This window comes from Sphaeramia orbicularis, chromosome 6, assembly GCF_902148855.1.
Source record: "Sphaeramia orbicularis chromosome 6, fSphaOr1.1, whole genome shotgun sequence".
NCBI classification, from domain to species: Eukaryota; Metazoa; Chordata; class Actinopteri; order Kurtiformes; family Apogonidae; genus Sphaeramia; species Sphaeramia orbicularis.
In genome coordinates, this window is record NC_043962.1 from 50,890,146 (window position 1) to 50,914,798 (window position 24,653).

The window sequence follows — 24,653 nt, forward strand, 5'->3', positions numbered from 1 at the left end:
AAAAGTTAAACAATTTATTACAGCTTTACATCAGATTTTGTTGACTATTTTTCCAGTATATATTCTGTTGCACAGATTCTAACAATCATAGATTAGGGGTTGTTGTTGAAGTAAAACAATGTGCAGCTAATGTTTAGTAGCAGTAGTCAAGTCATGTCATGCTGATATAAATTGATGTCTCTGAAGTAATTTCCCTGTTTGTTTGTTTGTTTTTTTTGTTTGTTTTTGGGGGTTTTTTGCATTGTTGAGTGAATCTGTCTGTTTATATTTCCCTCATATTGACAGGTTAGGCTGAGTTGTGTTATGCTACCTGTTTTCTGTGATTGGTGAAGAAAAGGATTGTAGTTAACTTATCAAAGTTTTGTGACTGTTTTCATTGTTGAACACAAATATGTATTCTTTAATTCCAAGTTGAAGATTTGCCTCTGACCTGAGATTCTTCAACGTTCAGATTCCTTCACACTACCCCGTTACATTTTCATACATCCATCCAATTTACAAACTACAGATTTGTACACAAACTTAGACTTGAACGACACATAAAACACACCTAGACACACACACACACAGATGCACGTTTGTTGTAGAGTTCTTAATATTCGTGCAAAGGTGAGTTTGAACATTTATTGGATTGCTGAGGTCAAAAGCTGGCTGTAGTTTTTTTGTGAGTATGTGTGGAAAATTTCACTGTGATTTATGTGTTTTACCTGTGATGGTTGAATTTGATTTGTCTGCGTTTTTTTTTTTTTAGATGCCGCGTGCCAAGGGCCACAGGCGGGCCCTGGCCATGAAGAAGATGAGGGCAGAGCAGCTGGATTGGACCCCCCAGCCACCCGTCCCTGAGTTTGTTCCCCGTATGTGTCAACCAGTTTTTTAAATTTTTTATTGTTATTTAAAATATTCATTTTTTAAAATTCCTTATTCTGAGCCTTTCTATGTATTCTAAGTACATATTTAAACTCCAGTCTTTTATGTTGATTATACAGGGCGTGGCACTGGCAGCCGTCACCCAGTGAGGAGATGGCCAACTTCCCACCTGACCGGCCGTCAGGTGAAGTTGGTCCCTCCAAGACACCTGGAGAAGAAGGTATCATGTTTTTTATTTTCGAAAGACAATGCTGTTTATTATGAGTTATGGTTGGTGTGTCTGTTCTAAAGTGGCGTGTCTGTTGTTTCAGATCGTGTTCGTCGTTGGAGACTCCCACCTGAGGGCCGTGGTCGATGAGGACGTCGCCATCCCGGAGCTGCCTTTCTGTTTTTCTTTTCTCTCTGTTCCAGGTGGAGTAGCAGCTGACCTTAGGATGGAGGTGAGACACCTGACCGTCCCCTGGACCCCTGACCTCGTTTGTGTCTGCGCACCGAGCAACAACCTCACAGGTAGTCGTACTATCGGTGAGGCAGCGGTGGACTTCGACGCGCTTCTGACGACGGTCCGCAGCCGCTGGCCCAAGGTGTGTTTGTTTTACAAGTTCTCTTGTATTTGTTTGAAGCAGGCGGTGTGTTTTTTTTTTTGTTTTGTTTTGTTTTTTAATGCTAAAATGTCTTTCTGTAGGTGTTTGTTTTGGACTTCCCTTCACGGCTGAACATCCCCCTGGACCTGCAAGAGCTGCTCCGTCAGGAGTACCACCGGGTGGCAGCACGCATGGGTATGTTGAAGCTTTGGTCCTGTTCACAGGCATATTTGTTGGAATGTATAATTCAACATAAAAATTTATTGTGTGTAAATAACAGCAGAACTCATGACATTTTTCTTTTATGTGTTAGGTCTCCCATACGTGGCTGTGGCGGACCACCTGTCAGTGAACCGGCTGAGCCTTTGGTGCCCTGATGGCGTGAGTACAGAATCTCTCATTATTACACCCAATTTCTGTTTTTCTGTGGTATTTCATACATGCATAGAGTCAATGTGTTCTGTGTTTGACTGTTTTCTAGGTTCACCTCAGTGACACCGATGGCATGCCCATCCTGGTGGACCTGTTGTGTGATGCTGCCTTCACTCAGCTTGCACCCCCTCCATCGGAGCCTACCGCCTCTCCTCAGACGCCCCCCCATCCCCGGACGTCACCCAGTCCTCGAGTGGCTCCCAGGGTGGTGGTGACTGGACCAGAGCCCCTGCCCCGTCGGAGGCACCCCCGGGGGTGGACTGTGGTTGGACAGGAGGGAAAGGTAATATTTGGCTCTGAGTCACTTCCTGGTTGTCATTTTGAATGTGTAAAATAAAACTCCAGCATATAACTAACTCATTTTTTCTGTTTTGAAGGCTGCAACACCGCTGGTGCAACAGTCTGATCCCATCCCTTCCAACGCGTTGTGGTTCAGCAGTGCTATGTTGGATGCTATGGAGCAGTTCGCTCCTTCCACTGGGTCTGACGGCATTGCTGTTCCACCATCCGGCCAGGTAATGTTAAAATATTTTCCTTCTTATTTATTGTTACTGTTACACACAAACACAGTGGTACATTATCATTTGTAAATATCTGAGTGTTTGCTCCTCCCCTGCTAATTTAACTTTTTGCCTCTCACCTTCATGTGTGTGGTCTATAACATATATTTTTTTTTTTTTACAATTGGTACTTTGATTAGGTTTGTGTGTTTGAAAAAGTTAAAACAATGCATTGAACTGAGTAATTGTTTGGTTGTGTTATTGTACATTTTCATATGTTAAAAGACAGACTCTACAAATGTTCATCTTTTATTTGTTTAGGCTTCCCCTGGGAAGCATCGAGTGAGAGGTGTTGCCACCAGGCATGCCGGACGGAAGCGGCAGGTAGATATTTTGATTTTTATGCTGGTGTGGAATTTGTAAAAACAAGTTAAACATATAATGTATTCATTTGAAAGAATTGTGTGAATGGACAGCAATGTTAAAATGTAAAACTGCATGCATTTGTATGTCTGTTTTTTGTATATTTTGATAACACTCACCTCAAACAAGTGACTATGTTGATTTAACATTGTTCTGTAATTCTACTTTATAGGTGCGGTCATCACCTTCACCTGCCCATGTGGTTGCCTCCCAGCCCAGAACAGTGTTGGTCAAGGTCTGTATAATTTTACTTATTTATTATTGGTAGCAGCATTATTTCTTCTACTGATGAGTTTAGTAGATAAAACACTATTTATACATTGTGTCAGGGGGAGGCGGAGATGCCAGTGGTCAGTCCGGTCCCAGAGGTTGTGAGGGACCAGTCCGCTGTCCAGGAGGGAGCTCAGGTGCCACAGAAGATCAGCAAAGGTAAGTGTGTTTCTGTTCCTTTAGTTACTGTTCCTTCTGTCTGTGTCCCTCATGTTAGTGCAGCTCTGTCTGACTGTGATCACGTGGCAGTGACCAGGAGGGATCATGAAGGGATTAGGTTAGTAAAGGTTGTGCGTGGATCTTTTCACCAGGGAGACTCTAGGTTTTTGTATAGAGGAGTGCAGTGTATGGCCATTGCCTTAGTCAGCATAGCTAGACACATGGTGAAAAGCGTGTTCTCGTGGGAGAGACTCGATCTGGATCGCGTGTTGGTTGAAGGTGATAAATTGTATTGCGATTTGCGTAACAAAAACCTCTTCAGCCACATGTCTAATCTGTTGTCTGTTCCAGATCTTCCCAAGGTTTTTCCAGTAGATAGGCCAGAGTTTAGTGTAAGTTGTGGTGACACATGGTCAGGTGAGGTAGGTGTTGCATCAGGTGAATGGATTGACGTTGGGGTGTACGTTAGTCTGCAGAATGGTTTGGAGAGAATTTTTAGTCAGTACAGCACTTGTCTGCTGACACTTTGTGGTAATACGTCTGCCATCATCTGTGAGGATGGACAGTTTGCTGTGGTCGACAGTCACTCTCGCAGTAGCTGTGGCCTGGTACATGGTGACGGTACCAGTGTAGTTCTACATTTTTCGTGTCTGGATGACCTGCATCAGTATATTTGTCGTTTGACAGACAGTCTCACTTCAGGTGAGAAGCTGTTTGAGCTGTCTGCCATTAGTATTAGTAGCATTGTGGGCCCAGCAGTGTCAGGTGTTTCTGTAGAGAGTTGCGCCGCTGAGATGAGCTCTGCTACAGCACCAGGGTTTAGTGAGGTCTTTGTTTGTGCAGCCCCCTCTGTATCTGAGAGTGGGGCTGGTGTAGAAGTGAGCCCAGCGGTGTCTGGCATTTCTGTTCTCACCTTTTCCGCTGACGTTAGCAGTGGCTCAGAAACGGAATTCACAGTTACTGATAGTAGAAAGCGCAAAATTGTTTCGCGCACTTGTGTGTCGAAGAAATCAAAGTGTTTAGATAGAACTGCAGTCAAGTCTGATGTAGAGTTTGTCAATGCAGTTAGGAATGTAGAGCTGGTCTTCCGTCCCCTCGGTGTAGATGTGTGTCAGTCTCTGTGTAGTCAGTTAAATATAGATTTTATGAAAGTCGGTGGTCTGGTGTGTAGAGAGGCCGGGTATTTAGGTGTTCCCTGTAGAAACGAGAAGATAGTTCCAGATGGGAACTGCTTCTTCAGAGCTGTGTCTCAGGCTGTTAGTGGTTCGCAGAAGAACCATCGCAGGATTAGGCTGGCTGTTTGTAGTGAGTTGCAGCGTAATGCTGATAGGTATCAGAGTCTTTTGAGGACTGGTTATTTGTCTGTTTCGGAGTATGTTAAACAGTCCAGAATGAAGTATGTAAACACTTGGGCCACAGAGGTGGAAATCCAGGCCACTGCAGATTGGTTAGGAGTTGGTGTGTGTACATTTCTTGATGGGCGTTGGTTAAAGTATAGTTGTAGAAGTAAGTGTTTGTCATCAGACTGCATTTACTTGGAAAATGTCAGGGGGGAGCATTTTGAGTCTGTGGTATGTGTGTGTAAGCCTGGGCAGCAGGGTTGTTATGGGTACTGTACAGTTGGTGAGGAGACAAGCTACAGTACCAGGTCAACAGTGATAAATGTCATTGACAACGTATGCTCAGACAGAGATTATGTTGAGGTTGTAGATGGTCGTGGTGCGAGTTATGATAGTAGTACTAGTAGTAGCAATGTGAAGTCCAAGTATTTGAGGCAGAAGCAAAATCAGTCTGAGAAATGTGTGTCACACAGAGAAAGACATAAGTTATACTTTAGAGAGATGTACAGGAAGAATGTGATGTTCAAGGAGAAGAATATATCGCGGAGTATATTGAAATACAGGGATGACAGTCAGCATAAGGACAGACTTAAAGCAATGAGCGTGGAGAAATACAGAGATAATAGTCAACATAGGGACGGAGTTAAAACAATGAGTGTGGAGAAATACAGAGATGATAGTCAACATAGGGACAGAGTTAAAACAATGAGTGTGGAGAAATACAGAGATGATAGTCAACATAGGGACAGAGTTAAAACAATGAGTGTGGAGAAATACAGAGATGATAGTCAACATAGGGACAGAGTTAAAACAATGAGTGTGGAGAAATACAGAGATGATAGTCAACATAGGGACAGGGTTAAGGCAATGAGTGTACAGAAATTCAGAGACAATGTTAACCATAGACAGAAGGTAAGGCAAAATGTCAAACGATATTATCGCAGTAATTGTAAATATAGGCAGCACGTTATTGCTCGCGTCAGGTTGAGTCGGAAGCAGAGGCTCGAGAGGTCAGTAGATTTTGGTTTGGTTATGGAGCACTTTTTAGAAAAGGTCAGGGATGGACCAGATTTTGTGTGCTGTGTTTGTCATAGGCTGATGTTCAAATCTCAGGTGCTGACATGTGACAGGGAAGTTTATGCCGCGAGTGTAGCAACAGCTGGCATTGCAGATAATTGCATTAGTGAGCATTATTTGCATAGTTGTGATGAGAGTTGTGTTGAGCCCTGTCACTTAGCTGCGTGTAGAGGTCAGCTGTGGATTTGTTATACGTGTCATAATAAGATTAGTAAAGGTGAAGTCCCAGCTGAATCATGGAGAAATAACCTCGATCTAGACCCCATTCCTTCAGAACTGGGATGTCTAAATAGCTTAGAGCAGCACCTGATAGCTTTACACATCCCATTTATGAAGATGTTAGCGTTGCCTAAAGGTGGTCAGAATGGTGTACATGGGCCTGTAACATGTGTTCCGGCCAACATTGTACAGACCACCAATGTCTTGCCGCGGTCCAGTATGGAGGGGTCTCTGCTTCAGGTTAAGTTGAAACGTAAACTGACCTATAAAGGTCACTACGAGTATCAGTTTGTTGATACATTGCGTGTAAGGCGGGCGCTAGAATATTTGAAGAGGACAAATGCATTGTATAAAGACATTGAATTTAACGAGGAGTGGATAAATGAGTTTTGTAGGCAGGCAGATGGTGAGCAAGAAGAGCCTGAACCTGAGGATGAGGATGTTCAGGTTCAGTCTTCTCAGGTTGAGCAGGTTGTTGGAGAGGGTGAGGTTAGCCAGGCTGAGGATGTTGCAGCAAATGTTGATGATGTAGATGAGGAATCAGCAGACATAGTGCAAGATGAACTGTTACATGATAGACAACAGCACTGCATGTTTCAGGACACTTGCTTATTTCCTGTAGACATCGGGCAAGAAAGTTTAGACCAGTATTTTGAGGATATTGTGAGTATAGCGCCTGCAGAGGGAAACAGTCCAGTTAGGATGCTTTCTGACCATTTGAATGAAGCAAAGTGTTTCCCGGTGTTGTTTCCTCTGAGTACTAAGACCTTCCATGATAGTCGCATGCATCATTTAACATTGTCGCGTTATTTTAATAATAGGATCATGCATGCCGACGGCCGTTTTGCACGGAATGTTGAGTATATTTTTTATAGTCAGTATATGTCTGAAATGGATCAGGTTGTGTCGAGTGTTTCTGTTGCGATGCGTAAGGGTAAAGGAGGTCAGAAGTCTCAGAGGATCAGTGTGAGCATGCTTCAAGACGAGAAGTCTTTGAAGCAGTTTTTGGAGTTTGACGACGGTTATCGGTTCCTTCGGCCCATACGTGGAACGCCAGCCTTTTGGTCTTCTGTGCAAAAGGATCTCATTGCGTCCGTGAGACAGTTAGGTATTCCTACGTTTTTTGCGTCGTTTTCGTCTGCAGATCTGCGCTGGCAGAATCTCCTTGCCAGCATCCTGAAACAGGAAGGCAGAAGGCAGACGGTAGAGGATTTAGAGTGGGCCGATAGGTGTGAGTTGTTGCGTCGCAACCCAGTTACAGCTGCGCAGATGTTCAATTACAGATGGCACTGTTTTTTGAATGAAGTTCTCATGTCTCCTGCTCAACCAATTGGCAAGATTGTTGATTACTTTTATAGGATAGAATTCCAACAGCGGGGGTCTCCCCATGTTCATGCGCTGTTCTGGATCGAGGGAGCTCCCCAAATTTACAAAAACACAGATGAAGAGGTTGCAGAGTTCATTGACCAGTATATTACATGTGAGCTACCCTCAGACGATGACACGCTATTGGACATCGTGTCATCAGTTCAGACACATTCGAAGAGACATTCAAAGTCGTGTAAGAAAAACAAAACGCAATGTCGTTTTAATTTTCCAAAACCAGTTTCTGCACGCACATTCTTCTGCAAAATCGAGGAATGCCGTTGTGCACAGATTCAAATGACAAGCCATTGTGCACGTGTCGGGAGGATTTAGATAAGAAGATGCCTAAGGAGCTAGCTCAGTCCATTCTGACTAGAGTTAAAAATGCCATGGAGAGGGAAGAGCCTTTTGCTAGTGTAGAACAGTTGTTTGCCAGTGTGGGCATTAACCAGGCAATCTTTGAGATGGCTTATAGGCGGTTGGAGAAAAAGAATAGGGTGGTTTATCGACGAGGGGTAAATGAAACTTGGATTAATCAATATAACAAGAATTTGCTTAAGTGCTGGAATGCTAACATGGACATTAGCTTCGTCACCGACGCCTACGCAGTCATCATATACATCGTATCGTATATTACGAAAGCAGAGAGAGAAATTGGCCTGTTATTGAGCAATGCCCAAAAAGAAGCATCAAAACAAGGAAATCTCTCTGCTAGAGATGCTATGAAAAAGCTCGGCAGTGTATATTTACACAACAGAGATGTCTGTGCTCAGGAGGCGGTGTATAGGCTAACGAACATGCATTTGAAGGAGTGTTCCAGGAAGGTTGTGTTCGTTCCAACAGGGAACAACATTGTGAAAATGAGTTTGCCCCTCGGTGTTTTGTTGCAAAGGGCATCCTCTCATGGTATTGGGTCAGAGGATATGTGGATGACTAGCATCGTAGATAGATACAGGAATAGGCCCGATGGTGATGTGTTTGACGACATGTGCATTTGTACTTTTGTGTCGGAGTATCGTGTTCTCACCAAGAATGAAAAATCTCCAAACCAAATTCAATTGAAAGGCGGTTTGGGATTCATCTTGAGGAGAACACGATCTCAGTTTGCGGTTGTGCGGTACATGCGTTTTGATTTAGAAAAACAGGAGGAAGCCCACTTTCAGAGTCTGTTGCAGTTGTTCCTTCCTTATAGAGCTGATTCAGAGCTCAAGCCCGAAGGCTTTGCGCTCTTCAAACAGTTCTATGAGGAAGGGCAGGTGACGTTGGCTGACGGCTCCGTGCGTTTGGTGCAGGATGTCGTCGATGAGAATAGGGCCAAGTTTGAAGTGGACTGTCCTCATTTAGAGCGCGCTCAGGAAATTGTGGAGAAGTTAAATGGTGTTGATGAAGATGTGTGGGGGGAGCTTTGTCCTGAGCAGGAAGTCGAACGTTTAGAATGCTTAGAGGACAGACAGCAGCAGCAGCAGCAGGCGGAGATACAGGATGAGCAGTTGGTAGAATCTGAAGAAAATGTCCCCGATTTGTTTGTTGGTGGTAGACAGGTAGCTCAGTTTGAGAAAAACACCACCATTTTGTCTAGGACTGAGGGTTTAGCCTTGATTCATTCTCTGAATGATACGCAGAAGGCTGTTTTTGATAGGATTAGGAAGTGGTGTTTAGATAAGGTGATGGGTAAAAACCCTGAGCCTTTGCATGTGTTTTTGACAGGTGGCGCAGGGACGGGGAAAAGTCATTTAATCAGAGCTATCCAATATGAGGCAGGGAGACTGCTGTCAACACTTTGTGATCGACCAGATGCTATTTCTGTTTTGTTAACAGCTCCCACAGGCGTAGCTGCATATAATTTAAATGCAGTAACAATTCATCACGCATTGAGTATTGGTAAACAGGTTAGCTTACCTTACATTCCTTTGGGTGAAGATAAGCTAAACTCTTTGAGAGCTCAATTGAGTCACCTCCAAATTCTAATCATCGACGAGATCAGCATGGTAGATCACAATCTGTTGGCTTATGTGCATTGCCGGTTGAGGCAGATTAAGCAGTCGGGCGACTTTTCCCCTTTTGGTAAAGTTAGTGTCATAGCTGTAGGGGACTTTTATCAGTTGCCACCCGTTAAAGGGAGGCCTCTGTACACCAGTCAGGTGGGTGTGGACCTGTGGTGTCATTTTAGTAAGGTGGAGCTCACAGCAGTCGTTAGGCAGAAGGATAGTGTTTTTGCTGAGCTGCTGAATAGATTGAGAGTGTGTTCGAAGAAAACCCCCTTATTGAATAGTGACGTTGCGCTTTTAAAGTCCCGTGAGACAGGGGAAGAGACCTCGGCTTTGCATATCTTTCCAACTAATATGCAAACCAGTGAGCATAATCTTAAACGGTTGTTTGCAACTTGTCCAGATTATACCACTATAGAGGCTCAAGATTTTATGAACAGTAAGAAAACGGGCAAATTAGAGGAGATGGTAGGGCATCACAGCAGAGCATCGTACACGTGTTTACCCGAGAAATTGTGTTTGGCTCGGAACGCACGTGTAATGCTTTGCAGAAACATTGACGTTGTAGACGGTCTGGTCAATGGAGCATGTGGAACTGTTACTCATATTGAGTTTGGACAGGACAAAGGTTTCCCTCTCACAGTTTGTTAAATTTGATGATGAAAAAATTGGCTCACAGAGGAGAAAGCAACGTTCACATGCTGCAGTAGAATGCTGTAATTCTACTGCCATTGATCCCGTTCAGGAGTCGGCCACTGCACGGGGTGGTCTGCGTCGTCAGTTTCCTCTTAGGCTAGCGTGGGCTTGTACTGTACATAAAGTGCAGGGTTTGACTGTAGATGAGGCCGTTGTTTCGTTCGATAAGGTGTTTGCACCTGGGCAGGCGTATGTAGCGCTTAGTCGTGTCAGGGCTTTGTCTGGACTCGTCATCAGGGATTTTAAAGAGAAGGCCATTTACTGCAAGGACACCATAAAGGAGGCCTTGGATAGCATGCCTCCATTTCTGATTGAGCAGCCACAGCCTTCATTAAATACACACAGTTTCTCTGTGTATTTAATGAACGTTCAAAATTTAAGTCGCCACCTGTCCCATTTGGTGTCTTGCACACAGCATTTACAGCCTAACTGTATTGCTGTGACAGAGACGTGGCTCAGTGCACAATCCTCAACAGGCAGTGTTGACATTGACGGTTACATTTTCCACAGTCGTCCTCGAGCCTTGTGTTACAGCAGTAGTAACCCCAAATTGTCTGAGCTTAGGGACCTAGAACATGGTGGAGTAGGCTTGTATACAGCAGGTGATTTGGACTGTGAGATTCTGCAGGTGCCCGATTTGAATTTGGAGTGTTTGGTGTGCCTGTGTAGCAAATTGAACATCGTGATGGCAGTAATTTATCGTCCACCGTGTTATCCAAATTCATTATTCAAACAGAATCTGGGGAAGTTACTAGATTGGTTGAATCCAATCAGTAACACAATTGTTATAATGGGGGATTTTAATGACGACATTTTGAAAAGACCATCAATTTGTAAATTTATGGGCCAAAAAGGATATATTCAGCATGTAACGCAAGAGACAACAGAGAAGGGGACACTGATTGACCACGTTTATGTCAAAACAACACGGTATGATGTGGATTGTACAGTGATATCTGCGTACTTTAGTGATCACGAAGCCATCTGGTGTGGTTTTCGTGTTAAAGATCAGGATTTATTAGAAGATGTAGATTTGCTGTTTGCAGAGGAGTTTGAAGATTTAGAGGGTTTTTTCGATGACGAGTCCGATGTAGAGTAGATTAGGTCTGATGGTTGTTATGGTTGATCATGTTTTTACAGTTTGAGTAGGTGTAATTGATTATTTTTTTTATGGGTTGTAAGAGGAAACTGACTTATAGCATGTGTATATATTAATTTGTTGCATTTTAAATGTGTAAGTCTGTCCAGCTAGGTTGTGTGGTTTGTGTTTGTGTAGGGACAGTATATTTGATGGTTTTTTATATCTGGTATTTGTCGCTATTTATTCTGGCAAAATGTTGCCAGTCTCTTGTTAATTAATGAGCTTGATGCAAGCAAGAGACATAAACTTAGATCTGGTTGTTGTTGTTATTGTTGCAGTCGTTTATGAGTAGGTGTAGTTTTTTATATATATGGTTTTTAGAATAAAATGACTATGTGCATATTGCTTTGTTGTTTCTTAAATGTGTAAATCTGTCCAACTAGGTTGTGTAGGTGTTTTTGTGGTTTATTGGATGCGTGTTGGGACAGTACATTTATTGATGGTTATTTATATCAGGTATTTATTGGTATTTATTCTGGCAAAATGTTGCCATTCTCTTGTAAAATAATGTGCATGATGATTGTTGCAGTTGTTTATGAGTAGGTTTAGTTGTTTTTTATATATAGGGTTTTAAGACACAAATGACTATGTACATATTGCTTTGTTGTTTCTTAAATGTGTAAATCTGTCCAACTTGGGTGTATAGTTGTTTTTGTGGTTTATTGTATGCGTGTTGGGACAGTATATTTATTGATGGTTTTTTATATCTGGTATTTATCGGTATTTATTCTGGCAAAATGTTACCAGTCTCTTCTTAATTAATGAGCTTGATGCAAACAAGAGACATAAACTTAGATCTGGTGGTTGTTGTTGTTATTGTTGCAGTCGTTTATGAGTAGGTGTAGTAGTTTTTTATATATAGGGTTTTAAGACAAAAATGACTATGTACATATTGCTTTGTTGTTTTTTTAAATGTGTAAATCTGTCCAACTAGGTTGTGGAGTTGTTTTTGTGGTTTTATTGTATGCATGTTGGGACAGTATATTTATTGATGGTTTTTTATATCAGGTATTTATGCATATTTATTATCCTGTTAAATAGTGTGCATTATGCAAAGGACATAGATATTGTTGTATTGATAATCATGCGTCACCACTGTAAGTAGTTGTTTTTGGGTTCTGCCATATGTGAACGGTTGGTCTGTGCTGTAACTGTTAAGTTTGTATGTATTCTTTGAATGTGTTGTTTGTATGTATATGTTTTTTTTTTTCTCAGGTTGAAGTTCATTGTTAACGGTGCACTTTCTGATTTAAGATTGATGTACTGTTCATGAACTAAGAGCAAATCTGTTGTGGCACCAAAAGGTACACACACCTCTCATTGTGTGTACCAGTGGTGTTGAACAGGACAAAATTGCATTATAAAAACATGTATCTCCTCCTGTGTGCCAGAACTAATTATGTTTTTTCTCTCCGAGGTTTGTTCCTGTATATAACGTCTCAACTCTGTGATCCGCAAGTATTTTTGATATGTATTTTTTATGGTAGTTAAATTCATTAGTACTCCCTGTTAAAATGTCCAAATAAAAGAGGATACACAAGCAAAGGTGTTAGAAAAATGGGCAATGATGACTGGGAGTACAGTTGGTGTCAGCTGCTGCCTTATTGGTACAGATAGCTGCCTGTCAACCAGCTGAGCCCATAAAGAGAAAAAAAAAATAAAAATTAATTAATTAATTAGAAATAAATGCTTGTTAACTCTAAAGTGTTGTCTGTGATATGTTTAAAGTGATTTTTTTTTTACTTGATATTTTTTTATGTGTAATATTATATAGCAGCAGTTAGCAGTAGTTTAGATGAACCCTATTCACAGTAGTTTGTGTTCAGAACATTACATGTTTACAGTGAATGTTGGAATTTTTAACCTTCCCTACTGCACAGAAAAGACATTAATTTAATACAGATTTAGCATTTGTAAATGTAGTGTTTGGCGCTTCTTAAACAAAATGCAAAATTGTAAAAGATGTTTTGTCAGGTTTTTTTTTTTTTAAATTAATACAGCTACATATATGTAAAATGATGATAGATATGACTTGATTCTGAATAAATTCTTAACTATAAAGTGGTGTTTCTGATATTTTGGTTAAGGTGGTACTGTAGTTTCTGTAGTAAGCAAAAATAGTTTACTGGGTAACACTGTGTTGTCTAAAAATGAGGCTATATGTACAAATGTAATACATCCAACATGTCAATCAAACCTTAACCAGGCCACATGCCACACTCACATTTTCATCATCACATCCATCATGTACAGGGAGTGCTTATGGGGTTTAATATGTTGCTGAGTGGGGCTTGGCTTGGACTTTAGGGGTCGGCGGAGCTGAGGTGTCGACGGTGAGGGAAGGCGGAACACCCGGTGCGAGGTCCCGCCCAATGCTGCTTGCAGCTTTAATTATTATTATTATTATTATTATTATTTTTCCGTGACGCTTTAAACTGGAATTTGCCCCCCTAAACATGCTCAAAAACTCACCAAATTTGGCACACATGTCAGGCCTGGCGAAAAATTTGATAAAATGTAAAAATTAACCCCATAGGTGCCAAAATGGCCTCTCTAGCGCCACCTATGTGAAAAAAATGGGAAAAGCCCTAGTGGCCACTAGGAATGTCGTACAGACATGAAACCAGTGCCAAAATTCTTGTTGGATGAAGCACTACAAATCATCCACTGACACTTATGACCTAACTCCAACAGGAAGTTCGCAATATGCCTTTCAAAATAAAATTTCTAAAACTAACTCCGATGACACCGTTTGTCATATTGACTTCTAAATAGCATCAAAAGATAGAGTGAAACCTCCTCAAAAAAGTGATCTCTCACTTTTTCCGGAACTGTCTTAGTTTTTTTTTTACAAGCCCGCAAAGTTGTGATGTTTGGAACTCATTTTTCACTTTGCAGTTTTTCCCCACATGTGACATATCTACACGTTCATGGGACTCAACACAATGCTCACATGCAAAAATTTTTGAGATAGGATGTACGGTTGTTGATTTATAACAATTCTTTTATTTTCATACTTTTTCCACTTTAGACTGCCATTTGACCCCCTTAACATGCTCCAAAACTCACCAAATTTGCCATGTATGTCATGGCTGGTGAACACTTTCATACAATATCAAAAATTAACCCCTTGGGTGCCAAAATGGACTCTGTAGCGCCACCTATGTACTAAAAAACACACAAAATCTGCCCTAGCAGCCAGTAGGAATGTCACAGAAACATGAAACAAATGCCAAAATGTTGGTCTGATTGAGCGCGACAAATCATACACTGACACTCATGAGCTAACTCCAACAGGAAGTTGGCAATCTGCCTTTGAAAGTTACTCTACGTTTCTGCAATTACTGCTTATTCATTTCAGAGTTTTGACATAAAAGTTAGACCTCATTGAATTCCCACAAGTCTGCAGAATCCAAAAGTGAAAGAATTTTTCAGATACGACCTACGGTTATGGAATTATAGCGATTTTTTGAAGACTGTTTAGTTTCACTTTTCCAAATGGCAAAATCCCTATAAAAGTCTTGCTGGTGCACATTTTCACATGTCTCTCTGTAGTGCAGTGGTTCATGTAGCTGCCTATGGAGCCGAAGGACCCCGGTTCAAGTCCCAGGTAATCCAAAACTTTTTTTTTTTTTATTTTATTTTAAAACAGGTTTTACTGCATTGTATTGTGGATATTGGAAATTTTGCACACATTCAAAAGTACACGGAGTACATTTTTTCAAAATAAAACCAAAATTAAGAATAATACAAAATGTCTATTACATAACTTCTTTTCATTTTTATGACCAAACACTCAACTGTTTGTACAATGTTTCTTCATTCAAAAGTACTCTTTCTCACAGACACACATCCTAACACAATAGGGTTTTTCCAAAATAAAAGCCTTAAATGTGGTAAATCATCACTTTTATACTCACTTATTCATACAATTTCAATTCATTTTTCAAACTGATTCTTTCTCTCACATTAAAAACAAATGCACATACACACAGTAGGGTTTCCAAAATAAAAGTCTCATTTTAAAGGTGATGGTGGTTTCAGCAGAGGGTCACTGGTGTTCTGTACAGATGTAAGAAGGACAGACACTAAAGGATGGGAACTGGTATGGGGACGGACAGGTGTGAGTGGAGCTGAGGCGTTGACAGTCACGGGTGGCGGATCGCGGGGGAGGCGGATCGCCCGGTGCGAGGTCCCGCCCAATGCTGCTTGCAGCTTTAATTTGTCTTATTTTTCTTTCTCTTGCGCTTTGAGCTCAATTTTGACCCCCTTAACATTTAGGAAAACTCACCACAACTTGCACAAAATTCAGAAATGTGAGAAATTGCATTTACATATAGGTTTTGTAGATGTCGGTAAGGAAATGTTGCTGCAGCGCCCCCTTGAAAAGTGGAAATGCATTGCGCCAATGGGAGCACGTCCAACATAAAGTTTGTCATAGAGCCACGAAAATCAGTACACAGATTCATCATGATGAGACAAACAAAAAATGTTATTATGGCCACGCCCCTAAACCAACCCTTAGTCGGCCATATTGGATTGAAATTTCCAAAATGCTGAGTCAGCGTTTTCGCTGAAGTTGTATTTTAACTATCTCCTACTAAGCCGTTTGGCCAAATGAGCTCAAAATCGGTGTACAGTATCTAGACAAGTGGGGCATCAAAAGTTAGCCGAATTTTTTGAATCATTGTAACCGTTTTTGTGCGACGAGGTTGCAAACTTTGCAAAGTTTTTTCAAAAATTTGCCATCACAAAAATTGCTTCAGCTCAGACATACAAACACCGATTTGGCTGAAATTTGACTCAGACGTCCATCTCCCAGGCCTACACCCATTTACTAAAAGAAATTGGAATTTCGCACTATAGCGCCCCCTACAATGTACATTTACAAAAATGACATCAGTTCGGACATACGGACACCGATTTTGCTCAAATTTGACTCAGACATCTGTCTCCCAGGCCTACACCTATTTATCAAAAGAAACTGAAATTTTGCACTACAGCGCCCCCTACAAAATTTTTAAATATTTTTTTTATTAAAATTTCTTCAGTTCGGACATACGAACACCGATTTGGCTCAAATTTGACTCAGATGTCTATCTCCTAGGCCTACACCCATTTATCAGAAAAATTTGAAATTTGGTGCCATAGCGCCCCCTACAAATTTACCTTTACGAAAATAACTTCACTTCAGATATACGAACACCAATTTGGCTCAAATTTGAATCAGTTGTCAATCTCCCAGGCCTACACCCATTTATCAGAAGAAATTGCCATTTCGCTCAATAGCGCCCCCTACAAATTTACCTTCACGAAAATTGCATCAATTCGGACATAAGAACACCGATTTGGCTCAAATTTGAATCAGTGGTACATCTCCCAGGCCTACACCCATTCAATTGAAGAAATTTAATTTTAGCTGCATAGTGCCCCCTACACATTTACTTATACAAAAATGTCCTTACATACAAGCAATGATTTCCCTCAAATTTGAATCAGTTGTCAATCTCCCAGGCCTACACCCATTCATCAGAAGAAACTGAAATTTGGTGCTAGCACGCCACCTGCTGAACGATGGGCATACTTTCACTGGATGTGCCCTTGGCGAGGGCCTTTAGATGCCGCTTGCGGCTTTAATTTTTCTTTATTATTTATTTATTTATTTATTTATTTTTCTTCTGCTCTTTGAGCTCAAATTTGACCCCCTGAACATTTACGAAAACTCACCAAATTTTGCCTAAAATTCAGAAGTACGACAAATTTAATTTACATATAGGTTTCGTAGATGTCGGTAAAGAAATGTTGCCGCAGCGCCCCCTTGAAAAGTGGAGATGCATTACGCCAATGGGAGCACGTCCAACGTAAACTTTGTTGTAGAGCCACGAAAATCGGTACACAGATTCATCATGAGGAGACAAACAAAAAATATTATTATGGCCACACCCCAAGACCAACCCTTAGTCGGCCATATTGGATTGAAATTTCCAAAATGCTGAGTCAGCGTTTTCGCTGACGTCGTATTTTAACTATCTCCTCCTAAGGTGTTTTGCCAAATGAGCTCAAAGTCGGTGTACAGTATCTAGAGAAGTGGAGCATCAAAGGTCAGCTGAATTTTTTGAATCGGCATCACCGTTTTTGTGTGACGACGTCGCAAACTTTGCAAAGTTTCTTCGAAAATTTACCATTACAAAAATTGCTTCAGCTGAGACATACGAACACTGATTTGGCTCAAATTTGACTCAGACGTCTATCTTCCAGGCCTACACCCATTTATTAAAAGACATTGAAATTTCGCCCTACAGCGCCCCCTGCAAATGTACATTTACAAAAATGACATCAGTTTGACGATACGAACACCGATTTGGCTCAAATTTGACTCAGACATCTGTCTCCCAGGCCTACATCTATTTGTAGGAAGAAAGTGAAATTTTGCGCTACAGCGCCCCCTACAAGTTTTTTTTTTAATTTTTTAATTAAAATTGCTTCAGTTTGGACATACAAACACCACTTTGGCTCAAATTTGACTCAGATGTCTATCTCTCAGGCCTACACCCATATATCAGAAAAAATTGAAATTTGACGCTATAGCGCCCCCTACAATTTTACCTTTACGAAAATTACTTTACTTCAGACATACGAACACCAATTTGGCTCAAATTTGAATCAGTTGTCAATCTCCCAGGCCTAAACACATTTATCAAAAGAAAAAGCCATTTCATACAATAGCGCCCCCTACAAATTTACCTTCACGAAAATTGCATCAGTTCAGACATATGAACTCCGATTTGGCTCAAATTTGACTCAGTGGTACATCTCACAGGCCTACACCCATTCAATGGAACAAATTGAATTTTGGCTCCATAACGCCCCCTACAGATTTATTTATACAAAAATTTTTTCAGTTCGGACATACGAACACTGATTTGTCTCAAATTTGAGTCAATTGTCAATCTCCCAGGCCTACACCCATTCATTAGAAGACATTGAAATTTGGTGCTAGAGCACCACCTGCTGAACGATGAGCATACTTCTACTGGACATGCCCTTGGCGAGGGCCTTTAGATGCTGCTTGCGGCTTTAATTTTTTTTTTTTCTTCTTCTGCTCTTTGAGCTCAAATTTGACCCCTTGAACATTTACGAAAACTCACCAAATTTTGCACAAAATTCAGAAGTGCGAGAAATTTTATTTACTTATAGGTTTCGTAGATGTCGGTAAGGAAATGTTGCCGCAGCGCCCCCTTGAAAAGTGGAAATGCATTACGCCAGTGGGAACACGTCCAACGTAAAGTTTGTTGTAGAGCCACGAAAATATGTACACAGATTCATCATGAGGAGACAAACAAAAAAATATTATTATGGCCACGCCCCAAAACCAACCCTTTGTCGGCCATATTGGATTGAAATTTCCAAAATGCTGAGTCAGCGTTTTCGCTGACGTCATATTTTTTCTACACCTATTTGTCAAAAGAAACTGAAATTTTGCACTACAGCGCCCCCTACAAAAATTTTTAATATTTTTTTTATTAAAATTGCTTCAGTTCGGACATACGAACACCGATTTTGCTCAAATTTGACTCAGACGTCTATCTCCCAGGCCTACACCCATTTATCAGAAATATTTGAAATTCGGTGCCATAGCGCCCCCTACAATTTTACCTTTACGAAAATTACTTCACGTTAGACATACGAATACCTATTTGGCTCAAATTTGAATCACTTGTCAGTCTCTCAGGCCTACACCCATTTATCAAAAGAAATTGCCACTTCGCTCATTAGCGCCCCCTACAAATTTACCTTCACGAAAATTGCATCAATTCGGACATACAAACACTGATTTAGCTCAAATTTGACTCAGTGGTACATCTCGCAAACCTACACCCATTCAATGGTAGAAATTTATTTTTAGCTGCATAGCGCCCCCTACAGATTTACTTATACAAAACTTTCTTTAGTTCGGACATACAAACAAAGATTTGCCTCAAATTTGAATCAGTTGTCGATCTTCCAGGCCTACACCCATTCATCAGAAGACATTGAAATTTGGTGCTAGAGTTCCACCTGCTGAACGATGGACATACTTCTACTGGACGTGCCCGTGGCGAGGGCCTTTAGATGCCGCTTGCGGCTTTAATTTTTGACTTGTTTTTTAGTGTTTTCATACTTATCTGACTATATTGGAAAAATTTCATTTTTCAGCTTTTCACGCAAGCAGAAGCTGATTTGGTCACTTTTGAGACAAGGATGTTTTGACTCATGCAGAACTTCATGATCTGAGAAGACTTTGACAAAACAGCCATAAACCACTTATTTCTGACTTATTTTTAGTGTTTTACTTCTTTTCTGAGTACAACATCCAACTGACTCTGTAAAGCCCTTTGAGATAACCTTGTTGTGATATTGGGCTTTACAAATAAAATTGATTAGAATTGAAAAAGAAGCAAAAATGTCATTTTTGAGCATTTTACACAATAAGAAGCTGTTTTTGTCATTTTGAGACAAGGATGTTTTTCTCAAGCAAGAAATTGATGACATGCCTCAGCACATTGACAAAACAGCCATAAACCACTTATTTCTGACTTCGTTTTAGTGTTTTCTCAATTTTCTGACTAGACTGGTAAAAATGTCATTTTTGAGTGTTTCGCGCAAGCAGAAGCTTTTTTGGTCACTTTTGAGGCTAGGATGTAAACTTCTCAAGCAGAACCTAATCATTTTTTCGTTGACAAACAGCCATAAACCACTTATTTTCTGACGTGTTTTTAGTGTTTTCTTGCATTTCTAAGTAGAGAAGGAAAAAATGTAATTTTTGAGCGTTTCACACAAAAATAAAAGCTTTGAGACAAGGATGTTTTTTCTCAAGCAGAACTTCATGTTAAGACTTTGACAAAAAAGCCATCTATTCCTGACTTGTTTTTAATATTTTTCTGCTTTTCTGAGTAGAGCCAGTAAAAGTGTCATTTTTGAGCGTTTCATTTCAAGAGAAGCTGTGTGACTTTTCAGTTTTTCCAGCCTGTGTCTTTGTTTTTTTTTTCAAAGACAGAACCCCAGTTGGCCTACCGCCATTTTTTTTTTTTTTTTTTAAACCTCTGGTGCTTTTCCTCTACTGCAGCTAGAAACCTTATCTCCTGGCCTGGTCTGACTCTTTTATTTCTTTCTCCCTCCCCTTCTCTTTTCCTCCCAGCATCCTTCAAGCTGCACAATGAGTTCTGGAATTTTTAAAACTACCCCAGTGGAGACGGAATGCTTCCCTGCACCGAACAAAACCCAGGGGTTAGAACTCTGCTCCTCCTGGTCAAGTCTGACTTTGTTTTCTGTCTCTCTAGCCCTCTTTTCTCTCCAGCATCCTTAAAGCTTCACACTTAGTTCTGGCATTTCGCAACCCGCCCCATGGAGATGGAATGCTTCCTCACATTGCAGCCACACTCTAGTGGAAGAACTCTGTCCATGGTCCTGATTCTTTGTCTTTCTCTCTCTCTTGCTCTCTCTCTCCCTCTTTCCTCCAACCCCCTTAAAGCTGCACACTGGTGTGCATGGATGAGGAGGAACACTGGGAAATGTCGCACTGACCCTTGTCAGGGTTAGACCGGGACGGCTGGTGGGCGGTGTGGACTCTGTCTTTTTTCCAGCCGGTGTGGGACATCGTTATTTTTCCAGAGACAGAACACAGGTTAGCCTAACCCCTTTTTTAAGCTCCAGTTCTTTTCTCATCTGGAGCTGGATAACGATAAAACATGAACCGTATGTTGAACTTTGTTATTTTTTTCATGAGACAACCCGTGTAAGGCTAACACCTTTTTTTTTAACCTCCGGGGCTTCTCCTCAACTTTAGCCGGAAACCCAACCTTGTTCCAGGTCTGAATCTTTTCCCCTCTCTCCCCCTCTCCTCTCTCCAGCCCCCTTAAAGCTGCTCAGTTAGTTGTGGAACTTTTTCAAACCCCCCCAGTGGGGACAGAATGCTGCACCACATCAGAGCCTCACACTCGGGGAGGAACTCTCACCCTGGTCCTGGTTCTTCTTTTCCCCTTCCCTCCCCCTTTTCCTTCCAGCCACCTTCAAGCTGCGCACTGAGTTCTGGCATTTTTCAAACCGTCCCGTGGAGACAGAATGCTGCCCCACATTGCAGCCACACAGTGGGGGCTGAACTCGTGCCCTCCTTGCCTGTCTTCGGTGTGACTCAGGCTTCTACAAACTGATTGCACTTGCTGAATTTATCGTATTTTAAATGTATTGTAATTGTATTTTGTTGTGTTTTAATGGTATTTGAATTGTATTTTATTTGTACTGTTTATTTATGCTTTGCACTGTAATGAACTTTTTGACTGTGTCTGTGAAAAGTGCCCTATCAATAAAATTTATTGACTATTTCGCCTACTTACTGTCTGACATCCCCCCCCCCCCCCCCCCCCCGTCTCTCCCCCTTTCTTCATCAGCCACCTTAAAACTTCACACTGGGACTGAAAATCATGTCCTCTGGCCCGGTGAGGGTTAGGGCTGAGGCCAGGGCTGGGGTTAGGGCTCTGGGCTCGGCCTCCGTTTCAGGGTTTAGGGTTAGGGCTGAGGCCAGGGCCAGGGTTGGGGCTCTGGGCTCAGGCTCAGTTCCAGGGTTCAGGTTAGGGCTGACGCCAGGGTCAGGGTTAGGGCTCCAAGCTCGGACTCAATTACAGGCTCCAGGCTCAAGAATCTAGGCTCCGGGCTCAGAGCTCCGGGCTCCAGGCTCCGTGCTCCAGGCTCCGCGTTCCTTGCTCCGGGCTTGGGGTCAGTTCCAGGCTCCAGAATCCCTGCTTTTGGTCTTTTCCAGACAACGAGCTCCAGGCTAAGGGCTCCAGACTCCAGGACTGGTGTCAGTTCAAGGCTCGGGCTAAAGGCTCCAGACTCCAGGCTCTAGGCTCCAGGCTCAAGGATTGGGGTCATTTCCAGGCTCCAGGCTTCGGGTCATTTCCATGCTCCAGGCTCAAAGCTCTGGGTTCGGGGTCAGTTCCAAGCTCTGGGCACTGTGCTGCAAGCTCCAGATTCAAGACTCCATGCTCCATGCTTTGGGCGCCGGGCTCCAGGCTCCATGCTCCAAGCTCCGGGCTCCTGGCTCCACACTCCAAGCTCCGGGCTCCTGGCTCATGGCTCCAGGCTTCAGGCTCCAGGCTCAGGGCTAGTTCCAGGCTCCGGGCTCCAGGTTTCAGTCTCAGGGTCAATTCCAGGCTTCGTACTCCATGCTCCGTGCTCAGGGCTCGGGGTCAGTTCCAGGCTCTGGGTTCCAGCCTCCTACGTCTAAGTTCCGCACTCAAAGGTCAGGGCTCCAGGCTCAAGGCACGGAGTCATTTCTAGGCTCCGGTCTACAAGGTCCAGACGTGTGGTCAGTTCTCGGCTCCGGGCTCAGGGCTCCTGGCTCCGGGCTCCTGGCTCTTGGCTCTTGGCTCTTGGCTCTGGGCTCCGGGCTCAGTCTTAGTTCCAGGCTCCGGGCTCCAGGCTCAGGGCTCTAGGCTCCAAGCTTCAAGTTCCAGGCTCAAGGCTATGTTCTCCAGGCTCCGGGCTCATGGCTCTAGGCTCCAGGCTCATGGCTCCAAGCTCTGTGCTCAAGGCTACGGGCTCTAGGCTCCAGGCTCCAAACTCCAGGCTCCAGGCTCCGGGCATGGGGTGGGTTCAAAGTTCTAGGATCCAGGCTTCAGGTTCCAGGCTTCAGTTTTGGGGTAAGTTGCAGGCTCCGGGTTCCACGCCCTGGGCTCCAGACTCCGGGCACGGTGTTATTTCATGTCTCCAGGCTCCAGACTTTGGACTTTGGGTCATCTTCCAGGTGCCAGGCTCCATGCTCCTGGCTCAAAGCTTCCGGCTCAATGGTCATGGCTCCGGGTTGTGGATCAGTTCCAGGCTCCGGGTTCCAGGCCCCAGGTTCCGGGATCGGGGTCAGTTCCAAGCTCGAAGCTCCGGGGTCAAGGCTCCGCAATTAAGGATCCAGGCTCTGGGCTAAGGGTCAGCTCCAGGCTCCGGGCTCCAGGTTCCAGTCTCGTGTTCAGTTCCAGTCTCGAGGTTCCTTGCTCCAGGCTCCGAGCTCCAGGCTTTGGGCTTGGTGTCTTCTTCCAGGCTCCAGGCCCCAGGCTCCAGTTTCCAGGCTCGTGATCAGTTTGAGGCTTCGGGCTCTTGGCTCTAGGGTCCGGCTTCGGCGTCAGTTCCAGGCTCCGGGCTCCAGATTCCAGGTTCCAGTTTCAAGGCTCCAGGCTCATCGATCCAGTATACGGACACTGGATTCGGGGTCAGTTCCATGCTCGAGTCTCCAGTCTCCGGTTCGGTTCAAGTCTCCATGTTCCAGGCTCCAGGCTGCAGACTCCAGGCTGCAGACTCCAGGCTCCAGACTCCAGGCTCATGGCTCAAGGCTCCAGGCTCCAGGCTCCAGGCTCCGGGCATGGAGTCAGTTCCAAGTTCCAGGCTCCCAACTGTCAGGCGCAAGGCTTCTGGCTCTGGGTAATTTCCATGCTTGGGGTTCCACACCCAGGGCTCCAGGCTCCAGGCATGGGTTTTTTTCCAGGCTCTGGGCTCCAGGCTTTGGGCTCGGGTTCTTCTTCCAGGCTCTAGGCTCAAGGCTCCAGGTTCAAGGCTCCAGGCTCTGGGCTCAAGATCAGTTCCAGACTCCGGTCTCCAGTACCCAGGTTTCGGATTTTGGGTGTATTCCATGTTCTGGCCTTCTTGCTCCAGGCTCTGAGAACGGGATCATTTCCACACTCCGGGATCCAGAATCCAGGTTCAAGGCTCCGCACTCGGGGTCAGTTCCACGCTCCGAACTCAAGGCTCAAGGCTGCAGGCTTACGGCTCCATGCTCACGGCTCAATGCTCCGAGCTCAAGGCTCAAGGCTCCAGGTTCAAGGCTCCAGGCTCCTGACTCCAGGCTCCCGGCTCCAGGCTCCAGGCTGCAAGCTCCAGGCTCCAGGCTCGGGGTCAGTTCAGTCTCCGGGCTGAGGGGTCCTGGCTCAAGGTTTTGTGCTCGGGGTCAGTTCCAGGTTCTGGGCTCAAGACTCCAGGCTCATGACTCGGCATCACTACAAGGCTTTGGGCTCACGGCTCCAGGCTCACGGCTCCAGGCTCCGGACCCCAGGCTCCGAGCTCAAGGTTCTGTGCTCGGGGTCAATTCCAGGCTCCGCACTCCACGCTCTATGTTCAGGGCTCCGGGCTCGGGGTCATTTCTTGGCTCCGGGATCCAAGGTCCAGATTTAAGGTCAGTTCCAGGCTCTATGCTCCAGGCTCCAAGCTCACGGCTCCATGCTTACGGGATCCAGGCTTGGGGTAAGTTCCAAGGTTCGGGCTCCAGGCTCAGGGATCAAGGCTCAATGTTCATGGTCAGTTCAAGGCTCCGGGCTTTTTTCCCCGGGCTCAGGGTCACTTCGAGTATCTTGGTTCTGGGCTCCAGTCTTTAAGGTCTGGGCTCTAGATTCCGCGCAGTAAGCTCAAGGCTCAAGGCTGACGGCTCAAAGCTCCAGGCTCAAGGCTCCAGGCTAAGGCTGGAGGTTAACAAACTCTCCTGACTCTTTCTCCACAGACTCAAACATTGTTGTCTGCACTTAGTGGTGGTCAGTTGCAGACTCCGGTCTCCAGGCTACCGGCTAAAGACTCTA

General features: G+C 43.6%; 1 protein-coding gene and 1 long non-coding RNA gene across 2 annotated transcripts; both read left to right on the plus strand.

Annotated features, from left to right (window-relative positions):
• Positions 1–751: 751 nt before the first annotated feature.
• On the plus strand, positions 752–11,023 carry LOC115420400 (uncharacterized). Its single transcript, XM_030135636.1, is given in 13 exon segments — positions 752–854; positions 987–1,087; positions 1,179–1,451; positions 1,553–1,646; positions 1,765–1,832; positions 1,933–2,166; positions 2,261–2,398; positions 2,705–2,767; positions 2,979–3,041; positions 3,136–3,235; positions 3,587–7,519; positions 7,522–9,868; positions 9,870–11,023. Coding segments are annotated over 13 exon segments (8,667 nt in total). The 3' UTR covers positions 11,020–11,023.
• Positions 11,024–12,159: 1,136 nt separating this feature from the next.
• Positions 12,160–23,149, plus strand: LOC115421566 (uncharacterized). Its single transcript, XR_003935700.1, has 3 exons — positions 12,160–12,497; positions 22,226–22,231; positions 23,138–23,149. It is a non-coding gene; the product is annotated as an uncharacterized LOC115421566 (long non-coding RNA).
• Positions 23,150–24,653: the final 1,504 nt, after the last annotated feature.